Here is a 21,936-nt window from a genome sequence, read left to right on the forward strand (position 1 = left end):
AGTTGCAGTTACAGACAGACAACACAGACGGTCTCATGGAGGTTGCTAGGCTCCACGATGCAGAGCTCCGGATGCTCTGGGTGAACGAGCCACCAAAATAGAAATCGTAAATACGTCTTATAAAAGTCGCGTTCGAAGACGGGAAGAGGTGGGCGGTGGATCAGGCCGCCACGCTCCTCTGGATCTCACACAGGGTTTCTATTACCCTGCCGTGTACCCAGAGTCCCCACGAGATGGATGTGGAGTCCTCTTCGGCTTGGGCGGAAACCGCTCAAGCCTCTTATACGGCTAACAGGCCAATCGCTAGCCACCACGTGTGAATAATTTAGCACTAGCCAATCACGGGGAACGAATTTGCATACCGGTGGCGGGAACTCTTTTGCACCGTGCATTCCTCTTGCAACATGAGCAATGCACTCTGCAAAAGAAGCTGCAGAAAAGGCGGGAAACTCATCCCTGCACTGGGGTTTCCTCTTGCTACAGGAAACTCTCCCATGCAACGCTCTGCAACTTGGCGGGGATAATTCTGGTGCCGAAGCACACGCACACAATCATGCCTTTTGGGTCATGACACTCCCATAGGTTGGGACTAGTGAAATGCAGATGCCAAGAAACTGCCTGTAGCAAAATTTGGTATTAAAGTGTTTCCAGTACACCAGAGTTGAATTGAAGAGTTCCAGCAGCCCCAGGCATACACAGCCAGAACCTGACAGGCTTTGAAGTAGGCATCCAGTCTGCTAGTATCTGCCTGGAAAGATGTTGTGTTGGCTTCTCCTTCTTCACCATCTCAAACACTCACTGAAGACAGTTCCCAGTCCCATCTTATCTTGAAAACATACTAGGCTGTCAGTCTTATTGTATATTCATAGAAGATGTCAGGCTATACTGCCTATTAGTTCTGTCTTTCCTCGAGCACTTTCATGCTTTCCTCTGTTGCTCTTTATACAGTGTTACTATGTACTGTACATAAACATCTTAATTAGGATTGTCTCAAATAATGCAAACAGCATCATGTTTTCATTTCCCTCTCTCCCTTTCCCCCCGGACTTCCAAATGAGGACAGATTAAATTGTTATTCTGGTTTATGATTGCTTTTATTATTTGTGCATGTGGGCCTTATGTAAGGACATCAGGGAGAAGGTAGGGTAGGTTGGCACCTTAGAGCAGGGGTCAGCCACCTACAGTCAGTGGGCCAGATTGAGCCTGCAAAGGGGTCCCATTTTACATGGGAGATTGGTGGCACAGAGCTGTGCTGTACTGCCTATCCATTCTGTGGTGCTCACCTCCATTATGGGGCCTGCTGCTAATCACCTTTTAAGCCAGTGGTCTCTAGCCTTTTAAAGTAGATCACCTTTGGCATTTAAAAGCAGCCCAAGATCTACTGTGCATGGCCGCTGCCGCCCCCTTTCCAGCGCGCCCACCCCCTGCAGCAGGTAAGTTTGTGGGGAGGGAAGTGTGGGGGATACAAAGCAGAGGGAATAACAATTATTTCAGGGTGTGCTTCCCCAGCAGGTAAGCCCCTTCTGGCTGGGGCCCCCGCTCAACTTACCCCTGCTCCTGCCTCTGCGGCACTGTCCCTCACTGCGGGGGCCTTGATCTAGCCCTCACCCCTTCCATCCTGCATGGACTGACCTGCTGGGCTGGGGCGTGTGCATGCACGCAGGCACTCAGCCCCCCACCCAGCGCAGCCCCAGTTCAACCCCCACTTCCCCCATGTGCTGGGAAGAGCCGGGGCTGTGCCAAGCAGGCAGCAGCAGCACTGGGAGCAGGGCTGTGTTAAATTTTGGAGTGGCTGCAGCCCCCTCCATAGTCCCCCTCCCAGTGCTGCAGCCTGCCTGCCCCACCCTGCACAGATCCGGGGGCACATGCCCTCCCAGGGTGCGGAAAGTGGCAGGGGCAGGGCCCCTCCCCATGAGCTGCAGCTCCTTCCTGTGCTCCACCCACCCCAGCTGGGCAATGCCTGCCCCCTCCCTCCCTCCCTCACCGTAGGGGGCATTGATCTGCCATGCCCCTTCCCTCCCCCCTCCCCTCCCCTTACACCCCAGCAGACTTACCAGCTGCGTGCAGCTGTATTGGAAATCAGACTGGTATCAGTGGATATCCCTCCTTAAATTTTGGCTATCAGTATCGGCCCCCAAAATCTCTATCGGTGCACGCCTACTTATTGCCTGTGACAGTGAATTGGAATGAAGGTCCTTCCACTTTCCTGCAGTTCTTGGATGATGTTGGGCTTATACTTAGTCTGTTAAGGCTCTTTTCTTAAACCCACTGGCTTAAAAATAAATTAGTTTGATTTCTTTTAGTTTTGCTTCAGTACCAAGGGTTAGTTCTGATGGGAGAGTCCAGATCTCCAAGCTTGAAGGTATGCCCAGCGTGTAAGACAGCTGGTCCTGCTAATGTGCATAATGCTTACTAATGCCTCCTTGGTTTGGGAGAATGCTGTATTGCCTGTAAGAGTTTTGTCTGCAGCTCTTCTAAATGCACTCAAATGTTTGGTGCCAGATTTGAAACCGGTTTTTTTTCATGGCGAAGTTGTTGAGAAGTGTCTTAGACTGAGCTTGCCTCTAAAAAGCTGTGCTAGTGCTAAATTGCTTTTCTGGCTTTGAGGTGTCAGGTTTCTTTGAAACAGTGAACCTTCTTGTCACTTCTCTTCAGGTAAATCAGAGACTTCTGTTGTCGGAGGTAGCAAGGGTACCTATTGAATGAGGGTCAACACACGTTGTTGTCCCTGATACTGGCAAGTGGTAGTCAGAGTTCTGACTTGCTTATGCCTGCTTCATCAAACTGGTGTTGGTACTGTTAGTCTTAAAAAGCTGCAATGCCCACCTCATCTTTTGTAACCAGTTTTGCTTTCTTATTAGCAGACTGACCAGGCTTCATCAGTTATAGTAATCAGTGTCAATGACAATTCCTCTTTTTGCTCAGTCTTTTAGATCTTATGCATATCTGACTGCACTGGAAGTAGAATTGCCACTGACAGCCTGTATAAAGTATCATTGCCTAATGTATTCTGAAGCTGCGTTTATTTTAGGAGAATATTTCTTGTATACATACTCACTTTTGTGTGGCACCGGCATTATATATTGGATGTACTCAAATTGCAGAGCCTAGGGCCACATTTCGCAGGCTCACCACAGCCCTGGGCTGCAATTTCAGGGACACATCACAACAATCCCTTGTCCCCCCCACCCATGCACACCTCTGGCTGGGGCGCCCTCTGGCCTGGCCCCACTCCTTGCCCATGCCTGGCCTGCAGGAGTGGGGTGGGGGTTAGAAAAAGCATCCCTCCCCTTAGCCTTTCGTGAGCATGGGGGCAGGCCATTGTCACCTCACTGCTCCTTGGCCAAGCCCCAGTGCTCTTCTGCCCCAACCCAGCTCTGGTCCATCTACCCCTTCTGGCCCCAAATGGGCATGGGATGGATCAGCACCACCCTGCTGCTCCTGCCTCCACCTCCTTGGCCCAGCCCTGCTCCCCCAGGCCCAGCCCTGCTCCCCCCATCCCTGTGTCCCACCCTCTGTAGCACCCATTTACTTTGGGATGGGTCTGGCTGGGCCAGGCGGCTGTGGCTTTAAAAAAAAAAAAAAAAAAAAAAAAAGCAGGGCTGGGCCTGTCCCTGTCTCTGTCTCTGTCTGCGTCTGCGTCTGCCTGGACTGCCAGGCTGCTTGAGAGCCAGTATTGCCAGGTCTTAAATATGAACTTATTGTATTGGAAGTTCAAATGATCATATTTTCTAAAAAAACTATCATACAGTTGGGGGGGGGAGAATATGCAGATAAGCATGCAAATAGGTTGTTGTCTTTTTAAGTAACATCATTTTGCCTTATACTGTTGTCACATCCTGCGCCACACTACTTGACACTGCCCACTATGATGTTTTGTTTAACTTTCTCCAACTGGTTAAACTGAATTTAGCACTATGATTATTCTTCTCTCTTTGTTTTGCAGTTCAGGTCTGTGTATTGTAAATAGTTATGCAGTTACTTTATATTGCTCACTGTAAGCCTCCATTGAATGAGTGAGGACTGGGTCATCAAAGTCGAAGGGTTTTTTCTTTATTTTGAGGCAAGCAGTCATAAGAAAGCACAGACAGTGAGCCCAAAAGTCAGTTAAGGCTCTTTGATAGTGACTTGGGTTTTGCATATGCTGCACCAGTTAACTGCATCAAAAATATTGTCCATTTTTTACACTCTTAGTATTATTTATTGTACATTATACAAAGGTTGAAATTATGATATGATAATTATCATATACCTGGCAGTGCTGGTGAGGGCAGCCCTCTTGCCCAATCAGCATCCAGGCGTGGGGAGGCAGCAAATTGAAGGATATTTATACTGCTGCTTTTTGGTTTTTTTTCAAGTTTTCCAAGTTAGGCCTTAGGTCTGTTCCTGTAGAGTATTTACAGGTCTTCAGTATTCATAGCAATGTCAGGCCAGGCCTCCCTTGGTCTGCTATCTAGTACCATGTAAACCGGTACCACCTGTTCCATGGTCAAGTTGTCAGCGACTAAACCAGTGCCTCCACCTAGGCTCACCTGAGTGAGGAGGGTGTGTGGACACCCAGCAGGACTGAAAACAAGACCTGTCAGTGGGCAGATATGCTCCCTGTGAGCCAGTGGCCATTCATACTTGGAAAAGAGATGGACACCACCAGGTCACCATGCCTGAAGAATCACTAATGATGCAAAGCAACACAACTAGGGTTGTTACAGCATCTGAGGTGCCCCAATGGTTTCAGCGGCCTCAGGACTGACTTGACTTGAGTGTTCATAGAATTCTAGCTTTCCTGGAAGTTGCAGTGCTGTCCTAGGCTCCAGATCAGTAAAGCTCTTTTTGTGGAAACCAGTTCTCTGCAATGAACTGCCATGTTTCATACTGTCCTGTGGCAGTTCAACCTAATGACATCCATGTGCAAGATTGTACCTTTTGCTACTCTTAAGTTTGGCCAAGATCTGTTAACTAGCTAATTAAATGTGGCCTAGGTATAGTGGTAGAAATTCCTTCAAATATACTGTTCTCTCCAGCGGACAAACCAGCTACATGTCTGCCAGGAAATTTGGTTTCAACCACCAGTCCTTCAATATCTAAATACAGATTAATCTTGGAGATGCACCTGGATTCTCAAATCTAAGGCATGTGAACCTTAACCAAGTTTGGGTTAGGTAAGGAATTCAGCCATATACTTATCCTTGTTTTCTAATACATCTGAACTATCTGGGGGGATGCGAAGTACCACACTGAGTTCTGAGAGCTATTTCTTTTTAAGTAGCCTAGGACAAAACCGTTTTGTAAATTGGACTGTTTGCTCAGTTCATAACAAATCTAGGCAACAGGCTATAATCATTTCAGACTGTTCAGATAGGTGATGGATTGTGTTAAGTTTTCCAGTTCGTTAGGCAACCCCTCTCCTTTTCAAGTTAAGGGTGCACATGTTTGGGAACTCAGCCTCTGTAGCTTACCCCAGGTTCCTGGTCCTGGGATTTGCAGAGAATTTACATGGCATTTAGTGACTGGTTTGTGTCCTTGCCAGCCTGCTGATAGGGTTTACAGATTAGACATCCCCTTTGGGAGGGTTATCCTTCGGTTGATCAAAGTAGAACTTCTTTCTTCTTCCTCTTTTTTCTTTCTTCCTCTTTTTTCTTTCTCCCTTTCTTCTTGCCTCCTTGAAAGGCAATTGTTGGACACCTGCCTATAGATGGATCTGTGTAGACCTGTGATTCTTAACCAAGGTGTTATGGTAGACGGGATAAACCCAGAGATTCATGAGATTTCAAATAGTAATGCGTAGTGTCAAAAAATGCTAACCTGTTATAGTGTTTTCTGAGTTCTTTGCACTGGAAAATTGTTCTATTTTTCTGTAGTCAAAAAAGAAAAAGAAAGCTAAGAGCTGGCTTCTTAGTATAGGCAGATACTTGAAAGAGCTCTTTGACATGCTTTTGTCCACAGATCCCACAACTTGTCCTGTTTACGGACTTCATAGTGTACCCAATCAACAAGCATTCAAGCTATTGCTTCCCTGGAAAGAAATAAGTACAGGAATAATTCCTTGTTTTCTTGAAACTGGTTGGAAAAAGCGATCCCTCTGCACAAACAAAAAAAAATTACTTTGTCAGTGCCAAAATTGAAAAACTTTTGTCCAAAGCACAAATGTTTTCATTTTCTTGGGCTTATTTTTTTAAAAGGCCATGAGGACCCAGAGGTGGTGCTGGTGGCAGGGAGGAGCCTCAGGGCATCCCCTTTGCAGGCTCCAGGCCACTGCAGAGAGAAGGCCCCATTAGCAGTGAGGAGGAGTTGGCTGTGTCCACTGCCAGGTCCTACCCTGCCAGCTGCAGCTTCTGCCTGGTTGACACCCAGAGCTCGGCAGCAGCTCCAGCCCCTCTTCAGGGTAGAAGGGTGGCCTAGAGGCAGTGCTGGTGGTGGTGCAGGCCGTGGCTGAGCTGCCCCTGCCGAAGCTGTTGCACACCCATGCCAGCTCCCCACCTACAGCCCCATCCCACATATGGAGGTTTGGTGAGTTATTGTGACAGTCACGGGGTGGGGGGGCAGTGCTGACCTGACCTGTGACAGCTCCCCAAAACTCCCTATGTGGCCTGCTGGCCCATATAATTGCCCATCGCTAGCCTAGTGGTCTAAGCACAGACCCAGGAGCTAGGAGAAGTTCTGTTATCTGTGCCTCTGACTGACTGTCCATAACATTTTGCGCTTCTAAGCAGTTTATTCAGTAAGCTGGTATCAATACCATATTTTATATCCAATGAAACAGTCTCAGTGGCTATAATATTCTCAAGTTCATGCAAGAAGTCTAGAACCAGATTAAAATAGCAAGTTGTCAGGCAAGTGACAACCTCTTTCCTAGCTGTTGAAAGGAGGCAATAGAATTTACCATAAATGAAATAAAAATACAAATGCCTTGATGTCTGCTACTCCAGCCAGGTAGGTAAGCAATTAATTCTTTTTCTTAGATTTAGAAATTCAGGCCCGGAATAACCTGTTTTTCTGAATCTGTTTTCCTGTCTATAAAGTTAGGGAGTAGCTACATTGACCTATTAAACTAGTTTGCATAGTGCTGTCTACTTAAGTACTACTTACTGACACTAGTAAATGGTAAGGTTTGGAGCCCAACATGAAACTACTTTCTTAACCTGCCAAGTACTTTTGTATTTGTCACACACGTTAGAAAAACTGTAAATTTCCGAAAGGTCAAACTCTGGATTTCTCTATTTTTGTGCAATTCAAAATATTAAACTGGGTGATCTATTTTAGTACTGGTTTTAATTCTGTATTATAAGGATTAAATGAGTAGCCATTGTGAATAAGGACTCCAAATGTTTTTTCTTTTGCTACATTTTGTAATTTTAATGGCTTGAGGTGCAGAGAAAAATAACATAGTTCTTGTATCTTGAAGCACAGGAGTCTTTTTACTCCAAATCAAAGCATTTATTGTCTGTTAAGTTTTAATAATTTATCAACTTTTTTTCTTCGATTTTCTTCTTGTTATATGTTCAGCTAATTTCAAGGAACATACAAAATCTTCTGTTAACTTAATATTAACTTAATCTTTTTATACAAAGAACTTCCCCTCCTCCAAGAACTGTTGTACTTAATATGTGCTTGCAGTTATGTAAAGAAGCCTCTCTTAACTCACTCTCTCTCTCCACCTTCACTTTCGCAGGTATTAATGGACATGTTCCATCAAGATGTAGAAGATATAAGTGCACTAACTTTATCTGATGAGGAACCTTCCACCTCCGGGGAACAGACATATTATGATCTAGTAAAGTCATTCATGGCAGAAGTTCGACAGTTTATAAGGGAATTAAATCTCATTATTAAAGTTTTTCGAGAGCCTTTTATTTCCAACTCCAAATTGTTTTCAGCTCATGTAAGTATTATATTATGTTACAATTTTAAATGTAGGAAATCTTGGTTGCATTAGTCTAAGTGAGCTTCTCTGGGACTTTGACCCAAAATAGCATTTCCTATAAAATGAGAATGTTAACAGAAAGCCCACCCCAAACATCCCAGCCCCCCACCTCCACCCACCACATACCACTTTTTCAGCCAGAACAGTTTGTGATCAAAACCCACTAATTTAATCTTTTGGTGCTAATGTAGAGCAAGGGCTTGCAACTTTAAACGAAAAGGCTAAAAAAAGTGCATGGTGTGCATGTCTGTGTACTTAGCTGCATATATAGTATAGCAAATGGATTGTGGATAAGAACAGACAGGGAAAAGGCAGGAAGGAAGAGGCAACACAAACACTGCACAAACACAAACATTATGGTTTGTGGTGAAATAAATGTTGAAAGAGAAGGCCAACTATTCTTGATAGATCAGGGTAGGTGCAGCAACTGAAAATTAAAAGAATTTTTTTATTCAACCACCTGAAACAGAGAAACGTGGTTCACTAATTGTGTAACTCAGAGGTTCCCAACCCCAGGCCGTGAAGGGTTGGCTGCTGGACTGGAAGTGACAGGCATATTGCGGACTGGCAGCCGACCGGCTGCCGGTCTGCAGTATGCCAGTCACTTCCAGCCTGCAGTTTGCCGGTCCACGGTCTAAAAAGGTTGGGAACCACTGCTGTAAGTGACTCATGAGGCCTTCTAAGCAACTTAACCCTGGAGCCCCCCGACTCTGCATTTTTCAAATATGGGAGTAGGATAAAGAATATTTATCTCCTGTAAAGCACTTTAAAAACTGCTAGAAAATGCAGCATAACAACAAAGATTTAATGCTGAGACAATAGAAGATAACTCAAACTCTGCCTGTAGGTCTCAAATTGATTATTTGAGGAACAAGAAGGGGATCATCTTTTCCTCTTTGTTCAACATTGTGTAGATAAAAATAAAATGGCTTAATTAGCCAAATGTATTATTGGACAGCAATCTGTTCTCCAGATTCACTGTTTTCTGAAACATCAGACAGTGTCTGCTGTATGATTCTGAATAGTGTGGACTAGTACTCTGTCACAGTATGACAAACAGAATTTATCAGACAGTCCACATGCTTTCTAAACCATGAACCTTTGTTCCCTTTTGTAAGAGTCCTGAACAGTACAGAGAAATCCTGGGCCCTACTAAAATTGGTGGGGCCAGAACTTCATCCATAGTGCACAGAAGTTGCTATGTGTGCAAAAGAGTAAAAGCTGAAGAAACTGGGTTACTTAAGAGTAACAGAGTTGAAAGGTTTAGGATACGTCCTCAACAGGTTCACTATTCTTCTCTGTAAGGCACCAGTGGATCCAGAATACAAATTGAGAAATAGCACATTAGTTTGAGGTGGGGGTTAATACTGTGTCATATTGAATAAGGCAGGCTAACGTTTGGGTCAGTATTGTGATGTATGTGGAAGAACAGAGTCTTTTTCTTACACAGAATTTAAGTTACTTATCTGTAAGATGGGTGGTTCCCTCCACCAAGTCAACTCTTTACTGTTTCCCACAAATGTTGCCTTTTGATTTTTGTTTCAGTCGTATCTGTTTACTAACATATTTGTAATCTTGCTCTAATTGAGAAACAAATCAGTGTTCAAACTATTACTGAACAAGGAGCTTTATCTGCATGCTGTATATTTGATTTTCAGAGCCTTTTTTCACTTGCTGGTTCCATTGTTTTCTGTAGGATGTGGAAAATATATTTAGTCGTATATCAGATATTCATGAACTTAGTGTAAAGTTACTGGGCCTTCTTGAAGACACTGTAGAAATGACAGAGGAAGGTAGTCCCCATCCTTTAGTAGGCAGCTGCTTTGAAGACCTAGCAGAGGTAAGTAATCACATTTACTTTGATTATACTTTTTTTGTTAGAAACTACACCTTATGTAACTATATTTAGAATATATATTTTTTTAAAAGCAGACCTTTTGAAGCAGTTCAGTGCCTGTTTGTTCCAGCTGTCTTTACTGGCTATGTTCATCAGCTGTCTTTTACAGAGTGGTCCTCGCAGGGTAGATTTTTCCTAGATTTCAAGATGTTTTTACTCTGTCCTGAAATGGGGATTGGCAACTTTTTGGTACCATGGGCTGTGTCTTGCAACTCAGTCCCTTCTGTTGGCTGCAGACATCCACACCACTCAGTGATCAGCAGAGAAAAAAGATGGAAAAGGTAGTTGGACCCTGGGGATGCTCCCTCTGTTGCTTTGGCTGGAGTGTGCTGCTGATTCCCAGAGCTGCTGCAGGACAGATCCGATCTCTTTATGGGCCAGATCTGGCCTGTGGGCCATAGGTTGCCAATCCCTGCTTTAAGAGCTTTGTTCATTGGAGGCCGCTAAACATCCCCTCGTGCTTTCAGTCCCTGGGTCAGTCTAAGAGAGGTTGTGATGCTTAGCTGATAGGATTCCTTCTTATTGCCATTAAGAGCTAAAAGAAAAAAGTCTTACTAGAAATAAAGAGCAAATGCTTTAGATTTGGACAAGTGAAACTTGGTCTCCAGACATGAAGATGAAAATAAGGAATGTCTGAGGCTCTGCTTCATTTAAGACTTAAATGGAAGTTTAACTTTACAAACTGACAGATAATAATGTAGAAGTTAAACCTGTGCATAAGCATTTGCAGGATTGGAACCTAAACCTATGTTTTGTTTTGTTTTCCTACTAAAACAACATAGAAAAACAATCCTTATTTTTAGCAATAGCATGATGTTTTGGTACTAAATTTTTCTAAATTTTTTTTCTGGAATCCCTTTTAGGAACTAGCATTTGATCCATATGAATCATATGCACAAGATATACTGCGGCCTGGTTTCCATGATCATTTTCTAAGTCAGTTATCAAAGCCAGGAGCAGCGTTCTATTTACAGGTAAGTACTTTTAAAGTCCACCAGAAGATACTTTTTAAAAAATGTATCAGACTGTGTGTTACGGAACCACAACTATAGTTACAAGCTTAAAACTTCTTTTCTGTTTTGGTATTTTCGATTGTTTTTGTTTTTGTCCCCAGTCCATAGGGGAAGGCTTTAAGGAAGCAGTTCAGTATGTACTACCCAGGCTGCTGCTGGCCCCTGTTTACCACTGCCTTCACTATTTTGAACTTTTAAAGGTAAATATAAAGATTGTTTTTACTTGAACCTGAATAATAAAAAGTGCAATGAAACATGGATGATATGTCCTTTGAAAATACAGAACATTTTGTACAAGTACAGTCATAGTGTGTAGCAATTCATTTTGGGGGTTTTTCTTTGGTTTTTTAAAATACATTGAGTAACACTGGTGTCTTCACATTTTGAGAGATGCTTTTAAGTTGCTAGTAACTTTTTGCATGTACTTCTAGAGTGAAGCTAATGCTTGGTGAACAGTGTTAAATACAGTGAAAATCAATGAGAAAATGGCTTTTCTCAGACAGAAAATATCTGGGCCTACTGGAAGCTGAGATTTTATAAAGTAACTACAGTCTAGTTTCCAGATAATTTTACTGGAGCCCAGTTCTTTCCTTTTAATTTTTTTCTCTTTGGAGTTGCATCTGCATGTTTCCACTTGTGATATACCACTTGTGATGTATTTGTGTTCATCCCATGACTGGGAACGTGCAAAGTCCATACAGAAATAGTGGGGTGAGGGCATCACCTTCAGTTATCAAGTTTATTTTTTTTCTATGAATGTTTGGGCTATGAGCTGTAATTGACACACGGAGATAAACTTAGTGCAAAATAAATGTACCAATATGTTGGATTTAACAAGTATTACTCAATACAGTAATTGTTTTAAAAAGTAGAGTATCTTGCTTAATAAGGCCTACTTCCCCTCAAAAAAAAAAAAAGTCTTAGAGGAAACTCACAAGAGGAGAGGCAAATAATACATATGCATGAAAATATATGCATAGTGAAATTCAGGTTGGAATGTGAAAATCTTTTCTGGCTCTATATTTTAACAGAATCTGGCTGAGTTATGTTGGACTGCTGTTGGGCATCCATGCCTTGAAATCCCCTGTGTGCTCTGTTTCTGGAAACTGAACAGGTCCTGGGCCTGTCTTTGACCTTGAGTCTAGGTTTACTACTAGTTCTACAGCTGGATTCTGCACTGCAACTGCTAAGCTCCTGGATCCAGTCCAATTTCTCAGGCCCTTCTATAGTTTAAATACTCTCTTCCAGAACTTGTTATTAAAGGTGTGAGTTTTTTGGTGGTGTTTAACTCTTTCACTTTGTGACTCCTGAATCAGACCCCTAAATATGCAGATAAACTTTGCATAGCATGTTGTAATATAGTGTTGCTTTACTTAACATACAAGACATCACAGGTCGCTTAGGAAGTAGACTTCGGTGCGATGCTGCCCACCCTATACTTTGCGGATCTGAAGGGGAAATGGTCTGTGTTCATGCAGGGAGGGAGTAAGCAGCTTGTTTTCTGGAAGACTGATTTAAGGTCTGAGTCTCTGAGATAAGTACTCTGGCTAGAGAAGCCTGTTCATCTTTTCCTGTGTCCTGCACAACATTACTTATGTCTGTGTTCTTGCTGCAAGTGTTTTTTTTTGTTTGGGGTTTTTTTTTAAAGAGCTAGTACAGGGATGGGCAAATATTTTAGCTGGAGGGCTGCTTAATGAGTCTTGGTGAACTGTCAAGGGCTGCAAGGGTAACCCTGCCCCTTGACAGGTGCGCTGCCCCCTGGTTGCTGTCTTGGGACCAGAAGTCCTTCCCCTAATCCCTGACCTTTGCTACCCAAAGTCCCTCTGCTTGCCCTAGAAGTACTGCTGGGGGAGCGTGAAGGGGGCTGAGGTTTGACATCTTGGTACCAGAAAAAAAAGTCATATACTAAAAAGCAAACAACTACTGTAACATTTTAATTTTAATTCAAAAAATATTTTTGTCCCAATTTGTGTGTCTAAGTATATACAGACCCGGCCATATTTTGCCCGCCCCGTGCTAGTGTCTCTGTATTCTGCATATGATAACTTCTCACTCTTTTGATTCTTACCCCAGCTACATTACTGTGATAAGGTGTTGCACCCTGATAAGACACCCAGGCCAGAAGCGGTAGTGGTTTGTAACATTTTGCTGTGGTTTCTCATCTGGTATTGACTTGACCCAATCCTTGCAGTCTAGTGAATACTGTATGAAAGGGCATGTTCATGGTGTCATAGTTTGCTTAGTAATAACTTCATAATATCAATGAGATTAGACAGTTCCCCAAATCATTGGCTGGGAAACATTTTCTGTTAAAAGCTTGTTGTCAGATTATTTCAGTTTATAGTTTTGGTTATTCTTGAAAGTGTCATAATTTTATATTTTTTGTACAGCAAATTAATTATCCTGGGTCCTTATTATGTAACATCATTCTGTACAGTATTTTATATATCTTTTTAAGATCACTGGATCATTACTATAATGTGTAATATAGTTAATAATAAAGTCAAATAATCATAATTTAACTATTTGGTAACTGAATAAAAGGAGATACGGAGATGTCAAAGTGACATTCTGTTTAATGAATAAATATTTCTCTGCAAATAGATCTCAGGGCAGTTAAAAGAATCATTGCTGCCACTGTCACGAGGTACATTGCATTCTTTATTGAACATACTTGTTTTGCTTTTCAACATGCATCTGCCTATTTGATTTCTGTGTGATCTGAAATTGTTTAAATTTTCTTGTTACATTTGCTTTTTGTGTATACAGATTAAGAACGTGTTATTTATGCAGGATGATAGTAATAGCCTAAAGCGGAGCTTTCCAATTTGTTTGACGCTGTGGGCCAGATGGTCCATTTCCAGTGGGGTGGCAGCAGCTTGGCTTAGGCCCTAGGGAGTGAATACTGCTCCAGCTCATTCCTCATCCTCCTTTTACCTTGCTGCTGATTTTGAGTCACTAGTGGTGACCCAAGACCTTGAACTTGGTGGTGGGCATGGGGTGCAAGGACAAGCAGCAGCAGCACTTACCCTTTGGGTTCCTGAGCTGTGCCAGAGCAATTACTATGGCAGCTGTGCCAACAAGTTACTGCTGAAACACTGCAGGCTGCAGTGTGGCCTGTGGGCTAATAGTTGGACAGCCCTGGTCTACAGTATTAGACCACTTGAATTAGTTGTCATCAGGGATCCTGGTTTTCTCTGTTTAAAACTGCAAATTCTATGATTAAAAACGCACAAAATCTCTAATTAAAAAACCCCAAATCCATGATTAAAATGAAACGCCACTATATATAGATATCAATTGAACACAATATTCTGTTGATGTATTTACAATTTTAAAGTAGTTTGGAAGCCTACCAGTGCCTCTATCCCTATAATAAAATAAATTCTAAGTACCTATAAATTTTGGTATTTGATTTTTGGTTTTTTTTTATCATGGAAAATCAGAGCTCCGCCTGCCCCCTTCACTCACCAAGACACAGGTCCAGGCCTCTCAATCCTAAATCACAGCCCCCCCATCCCTGCTGGTGCCCTTCACTCTCTACTCCCAGCACCCCCCACCCCACCCTGCCCTGCCAGAGGGGGCCCCCAGCTGCCAGGGCTACAGGATCAGGGAATACAAATATTCTTTATTTTTAATTTAAGTTCTTTTCTTATGTATTGTAGAAAGCTCAGCATAAAGTACAATCTGTGGGAGACCATTGAGTTGACTAATCCATTAGTTTAGGATTTTTTTGCAGTTTTGTTCCGTGAGGCTGAAGCAGCAATAAAAAGTACTGGTTACAGGACATTTACAGTTGTTGTATTGGGAAAGTCAGTTTTTCAGCTGATCGCTTTTAAGTACTTATGTGGAATGAGTAAAACAGAATTAGCTTTTATTCTCTGAACCATGCTAACAAAAGTTGAGATTCAAAAACATTTTTTATCTGCATCGTTCTATTGAGCTGCCAAAAGAACCATTTACAACATTTGTAGATGTCTTTCTCAGATGGGAAAGAGGCATATTGTGTTGCCTGCTTTTTTTCTTTTTTGTAGGATAACTAGGAAACTTACCTGAAAATTCCCTTTGGCATAGTGGGAAGGTCTTTAACTATTTGTAGACCTTCTCTGTATGGTAGATGGGCAGGTATATTCTGAGGCCTGTTTGGGCACTAACACATACATTAAGTATGCAGGCTGTGTGTAGTTCGAGGTGTAGAAGTCTACCAGCGTTCTACTATAGAAAATACCCTTCTCTGAGAAAAGTCTTTCTAATCTACTAATAGTATAAACCTGAGTACCGTGACTTGTGGATTGATACACCAGACAATAATATAGGGCAGTTGCTGTCTTTTTCAAATGTCTTTAGTTGTTTCACTGGTGTTTGTTCAGTTGGATTGTCAGTGACATAATATTTCACAGTAACTTTAACCAGCTTCATTTGGTAACTCTCAAAAATCAGTGACTAGTCCCAGAGATCCAATATCAAAGCGTTTTTTTTATATATATTTAAATTGTATATTACCAGGACTCTCCAGTCTCTGCAGAGTTATAATTTCGTTTCCCGCCTATATGTTTGGGAAATATTTCAAGTAATTTATTATGTGCTCCTGGAATTATCATGAGTTGGTGAAATTCTGCTGTAGAATTACAAATCTTTACATCTGTTAACAAACGCACTGATGCAAATACTTTATACTAATCTAATATAATGCTGAGAGAGAGAGAGATCATGTGATTTGAACTAGTTAATTTACTGCATTATTGAAATAATTAATTAAATACTAGATGATATTTTAATAGGTGCTTAACAATTTATGTTCCATTTTTACATCTAAATTCTGTAGCTTTTTGTTTCTTAGTGTACACATTGGTAACTAAACTGTTCCCCAAATCATGAGTTTTATTACTGCTGTCTATCATTTTACGTTGAATTAATAGTTTTACTGTCTATTGCAAATTAAAAATATCATTACTTTGTTTTGTTTCTAGATGTCATTATATATTCAGAATGTTTATTAGTAAGTAAGGCAGTTACTGAAAAGATTATCTTGTGATGAAGTGATTTGCACTGTACAGTGAGAATTACATTATATCAGAGTTATGGAACTCCTGTGTAGACTTTTTTTTTTCCAGAGTTTTTCCCAAGAAATGAGCTAGGGTGGGCTATTCTTCAATACTTGAATTTCCATTTTCTGTTTTCTTTTACTGAGAAATCATTTTTATTTTTTGTTTGAATTCTAGTAACAGACAATGGTTTAGAAGCAGTACAGAGATTGGAAAAAAATACATAAAAATGAGTACTGCTTTTAGGCTGAAAAGTTATAAGTGGTGTTACAGTATATATTCATTGCTGCATTTTTTAAAGTTGACTGCAATTCCTTTGTCACCATGTTTGGCTTGAATGGGGATGGACTATATGACCTGGTGAGGTCCCTTCCAGCCCTACTTTGCTGTGAACGTCATAGTCCCTAATATTGCAGTCCACCAGGTATAGAAGCATTGTACTGCTTCATGGGAAAGCTGTCCCACAAATGTATGATTCAAGTTTGTGAAATCCGTTAGTAAAATGTTGGGCGCTCTCTCTTTTTTTAATGGTCACTGGATTCTTGGACCAGGCAAATTACAGGTATTTTATTAAATTGATAGTCATAGTAGCTTGGTCAGCCGTGACTAGTGTCTGGTCCTGCTTTTTATTTATAGTAGAAAGTTTATACGTCCTGATTTGTGCTCACTCCGTTTAGTCACTAGTGGGCACTGTACATCTACAAAAAATCAGTTGTATTCTCAGGAGTTTGGAAGTTACATTACAAAAATATATTCAGTGATAAACTGTTTTATTCCTCATGACCTTATATATTCCAAAATACAACCAAGTAACTATTTCCAGGTGTTCTCCTATATAAAGTTAATTCTGAGGAAGTTATAGCTGGGAGAGACTGAACTAGTTCAGAGGGCTGGCTATCTTTGTCAGTGTTGATGGTAACACCAGCTTTGATGCTTACAGCATGAAATGAGCTTTCAAAGGTCAGAATGGAAATTAACTCTGTCCTGTGACATTTGTACAGAGTTGAGCATGCTTTATTGTCATCTGGTTTTGGAGCTGTACATTTTCAACATCTTTACATTGGATGGGACACCACCTCCATACTCCTTTACCCTGACTTTATATAATACCCACTTCTTGCTCATGTGGGTAAAGTTGGGATCTTTGTCACATATCAAATCTGTAAGTTACTGATAACTAACCTCTGTATTTCTAAGTACACCCACAGGTTAGGGATTGTTCCATTGACACTCTGGCCTCCTTATCCCCATTGGAAGTAGATACCTTTGCTGGTAATTTGCTTTCCTGTCTTCTGTTGTAGACCTTTTTACCTGAAACTCACGACAGTGGTGATCTGCCCACTTGACCTTTAATTGTTGCATATGGGTACCCAGATATGGACCTTCCAGGGATGTTACAAAGAACATCTTAATGATGTTCAGCTAGAAGCAAAGGAGCTTACAGTAATAAATCCAGAGCAATTGTACTGACTTTTTTTTTTTTTTTATAAGGAAGGAACTCTTTTTGAAAGAGTGCTTCAAAAATGGGTTCACATGCCCAGTGTATGCCTCCTACTTTATTCCTCTCACAAGCACCCCCTGCTCCCATCCCCACCTCTGTGCCTTGCACAAAGAAGCAAAACCTCTCCCAGCATAATGTTCTAGCTGTCTTCTTGCAGGGCCAAAAGCCAATTAAGCCTACTTCCAGGAAATTCCCTTGGACTTCTAGTGTGGAGGAGAATGTTCTCAGCATTCATTCTAGCCCTTCTGCCAGAAATCCTGACTGTTTGGCTGCACATTGTTTAAAAAAAAACCCAAAAAACAACATACCAGCCTTTTGTAGATTTACTATCCCCTGAGAAAGGTGTGCACACAGATACGGAGGCATCACTTTCATGTCCCCTTCCACAAGAATGCAAAACATATAATGCAGGCGTGGTAAACATAACCAAATTTGTTTAGAAATAAGCATGCATGTCCAGGTGTGTCCCTGTCTAGTGAGTCTCTGGTGGATGAGGTTTCTCTGACAAAGAATGGGTCTCATCCATATAGTTGATGGTTGGAGGAGGACTAGACAGAGTTGAGCTAGAACAGTAGCTGCTTTCCTAGCACAGCTGAGTCCCCCTTGGTAAACAAGGGGTTCCTTTCTTAAGCATGTTCATCTCCTACGCTGCCTTTGGTAATACATCCAGTTAATATAGATTATTCTGTTGCTATCAGTATTAAACAAAAGCTCACAAACCAACAAACAAATAACTTGTTTAACATAAGGAAATAGATTTATTTGTAGGGTGTTCTAGGCAGAAGCACACAAAATTCTGTAGTGTGTTTCATATTTGGCTTTTGACATTCACAGCAACTAGAAGAAAGGAGTGAGGATGAAGAGGATAAAGAATGTTTGAAGCAAGCGATAACAGCCCTGCTGAGCCTTCAGAGCAGCATGGAAAGAATATGCTCCAAAAGTCTTGCAAAGCGACGACTTAGGTAAACACGTTTCCCTTTTTCCTGCTCTTATCCCTGAATGCTTTGCTATAAATCCAGGGCTCCCTGCTTCCTCTTTCAGTAAACAGTGAACAAAATAGTTTGTGACAAGCCTACTTTTTCAGAGGAAGTGACATCAAAGCCAAGATAACTTGTTATTGTTTTAAAACCTTTTGTATTTGTATGTGCCCTTGCACACTACTAATCAAGACGTCCTGAGAATCTTCTTACTGGTAAGTAGAAAGAAAGAGGAACCATATTTGTAGATTTTTTTTTTTTAATAGGTATCTTTTTAAAAGGTATCTTTGCTAACAAAAATTCCTTTAGTTGAAAATTGATACTCTCATCTCCTAGAACCATTTCAATTATCTGAACAGGTTTTTGTTTATAGACCCAGTTGAAAACCAGGCTCAGGTATCACCCCATAAATAATTGTAACATTATGTGCTTGTTAATTCACATAGGCTTGGTATAATTAAAGCAAATTATGATGATCAGTGCAGCATCAGTTTATTAGAGAGACAAGCATTGTGTCCAAAAATTCTGTTTATTATTTTAGTTTAGTGAATGTAATGTGAATATCTTCACAGGATAAAGTTTGATCAGTAATTCAGAAGTGGAGTGTTTATATTTAGACATAGAAATCTGGATATAGAAAATGAATAAAGATTTCAGCCAGTCATTGAGGAAAGTAGTATAAAATAGGTTTTAAGTTGATTACTGAAATAAGTTGCAAGCACATTGTAAACAATGTGGAGGTGCACTGATACTTCGATCCGATATCGGATTAGCACAGATATAAATAAATTGGCCCAGTGTGGCCGATAAATGCCCCATGCACATGCACAACTGCAACACAGCATATAGGCAGCGAGGAGCACAGCCCAGCAGTTTGGAGAGCTGTGTCCAGCTGGTAAGTCTGTTGTGGTGGAAGGGGAGAGGGGAGGGGGAAGGGAATGAGCATGGGGGGCAGATCAAGGCCCCTGCGGTGTCGGAGGGAGTGGGGCTGGGGCAGATGCAGATGCTACTCACCTGGGACAGGCCTGGGATGTAGCCGCGGCTTGTCTGGGGCCAGGGGCAGCTCCTGCTGCTGCGCACACCCTGGGAGGGCATGGTGGGGGGTGCCGCCAGATCTGTGTGGGGTGGCCTGGGGCCAGGGTTGTGCGGGGCTCTTCCTGGCAGGGGCTGGGCTGGGCTATGCTCAGGGCACGCAGCGGCAGCACTGGGAGGAGGGGTTTGGGGGTGGCTACGGTCTCTCTCCTCCTCCTCCCCACCCCCAGGCCGTAGCCTCCTCCCAGCACCACCACTGCCTGCCCCAAGCATAGTACAGCCCAGCCCAGCTCCTGCTGAGAAGAGCTCTGTGCAGCCCTGGCTCTATCCTGCTCTACACAGACAGGCATATGCCCTACACACAGGCACATGCCCCCTCATGCCTCCCAGGGTGCTCACAGCGGTGAAAGCTGCCTCCCAGGCAAGCTGCGGCTCTGTCCCACACTGTGCCCCACCCCCGCTGGGCAGTGCTTGGCCCAGCCCTACTTCCTCCCGCACTGCAGTGACCTGCCTCAGTCTGCACCCTCCCCCTACCATGTCCCTTCTCTTCTCTTCTCCCTGCCCTCCACCACGAGACTTACCGGCAGCTGGACACTGCTGTTCAAGCTGCCAGGTTCCATATTGGAAATCGAATCAGTATCGGCCGATATGCCTCCTTAAATATTGGCTGTTGGTGTCAGCTCCAAAAATCTCTATCGGGGCACCCCTAAAAAATGTCCTATTATATTTGCTTTTTCCAAATAAGATATTTCAATTAAAGTATCTTAGAATTTATAGTTTTTAATGCATAGGACACTTGTATCAAAATCAGTTACTTGGTAATTAGCAAATGTTTTCCTGGAGAGGTTCTTTTAGTAGAAAAATGTTGCATTAAATGATTTTTTTTTGTAAATGCAGCCTCAAGGAAAAATATATTTATCTTTACGCTTAGAAAATAATACCATATTTTAATTATTCTTATTCTAATAAGAAACTTTCTTTTTCCACTCCCAACTTGTTCACTAAAGTGAATCTGCATGCAGATTTTATAGTCAGCAAATGAAGGGGAAACAGCTCGCAATCAAGAAAATGAATGAAATACAGAAAAATATTGATGGCTGGGAGGGTAAGGACATTGGACAGTGCTGCAATGAGTTTATAATGGAAGGAACTCTCACACGTGTTGGCGCAAAACATGAGAGACACATATTTCTCTTTGATGGCTTAATGATTTGCTGTAAGTCGAATCATGGCCAGCCACGACTTCCTGGTGCTAGCAATGCGGAATATCGTCTGAAAGAGAAGTTTTTTATGCGCAAGGTACAAATCAATGATAAAGACGACACTAATGAGTACAAGCATGCCTTTGAAATCATCTTAAAAGATGAGAACAGTGTTATTTTTGCTGCTAAATCAGCTGAAGAGAAAAACAACTGGATGGCAGCACTGATATCTTTACAGTACAGAAGCACTCTGGAAAGAATGTTAGATGTAACCATGTTGCAGGAAGAGAAGGAGGAACAGATGAGATTTCCAAGTCCTGAGCTTTATAGGTTTGCAGAACCAGATTCAGAAGAGAATATTGTATTTGAAGAAAATATGCAGCCGAAATCTGGAATCCCTATCATAAAGGCAGGAACTGTTGTCAAGCTTATTGAGAGACTGACTTATCACATGTATGCAGGTGAGACACCTTTTAAGCTGTATCAGAATGTTTTAGCTGCTGATTATTTTACTCAACCCCTCACCATTTCTTTACACTGAATCTCATTAACCCATAAACTTAGAAGCAAGGTGATGTCATCCTTCTGGGTTTTCTAAAGTTCTCATCTCTCAGTGCAGGTTCATGATTCAGTAGCTTGTCAAAGAATAAAAGATGTCTCATTTTTTCTTTATTATAGGGTATCCTCCGTGTTTTGGATGTTGTTCTGTGTAATTTTGCATGAGGGTTCAGAAAGGTGGTTTTGGGGGATTCCTTTGGTTAACAGCAGTCTGTGGACACTCATTCATAGATGTTTGCTTGAATCAGGCTGTAGACAATGCTTCTTTCTGTTTGTCAGGGTTCAAGAAATGCTGAACATCTTGACTTCAAAAGTCATGATAGTGTTATGAAAAGTCAGGAATTCAGAAAGGGATTAAATTAAAGTTACAGCCTTGAACTCAATCTTTGTTCACACAGGCAGCCAGCATAACGAACACAGCAAGATCATAATATCAATCCAATAATTTCTGGTTTACAATTTGTTGCGTATGTTTTACTTAATACTTAGATTACCTAAGTATTAAGACTTACTCAGCTCCACCCTCCCTTCCCTCTTCCCCTTCCCCTCTTCCTCCCCCCAAGCTTCCTCTTTTACTTAACTTTAGAGTGAGGATGCTCAGCCTCTGGCCTGCGGAGCCATGGCATCTGGCCTGTGAGGCTCCCCACAGGTTGGGAAATTTGGTGTCCAGGTACTAGTGGCAAGTAATATTGCCATTCCTCCCCTGGTGCCAAATTCCCAAGGTCTGTATCCATGGCTGGGCCAGGCAGCCTTCTTCCACTCCTCTTCCCTTCCTCTTCCCCGCCCCGCC

The 21,936-nt window shown here is 42.1% G+C and overlaps 1 protein-coding gene across 2 annotated transcripts in view; it reads left to right on the forward strand.

Moving 5' to 3' along the window:
* Positions 1-21,936, forward strand: part of SOS1 (SOS Ras/Rac guanine nucleotide exchange factor 1) — a 67,454-nt gene that overhangs the window by 7,497 nt on the left and 38,021 nt on the right. Inside the window, exons 4-9 of one of the 2 annotated variants that reach the window (XM_025205704.1) lie at positions 7,670-7,879; positions 9,618-9,761; positions 10,682-10,792; positions 10,933-11,031; positions 18,212-18,339; positions 20,394-21,049. In XM_025205704.1, the coding sequence (XP_025061489.1) occupies positions 7,670-7,879; positions 9,618-9,761; positions 10,682-10,792; positions 10,933-11,031; positions 18,212-18,339; positions 20,394-21,049 (1,348 nt within the window). The remainder of the gene's footprint in view (positions 1-7,669; positions 7,880-9,617; positions 9,762-10,681; positions 10,793-10,932; positions 11,032-18,211; positions 18,340-20,393; positions 21,050-21,936) is intronic. The other variant, XM_025205705.1, reaches the window with a different exon arrangement.

The sequence above is a fragment of the Alligator sinensis genome, unplaced genomic scaffold (assembly GCF_000455745.1).
Source record: "Alligator sinensis unplaced genomic scaffold, ASM45574v1 scaffold794_1, whole genome shotgun sequence".
Lineage (NCBI taxonomy): Eukaryota > Metazoa > Chordata > Crocodylia > Alligatoridae > Alligator > Alligator sinensis.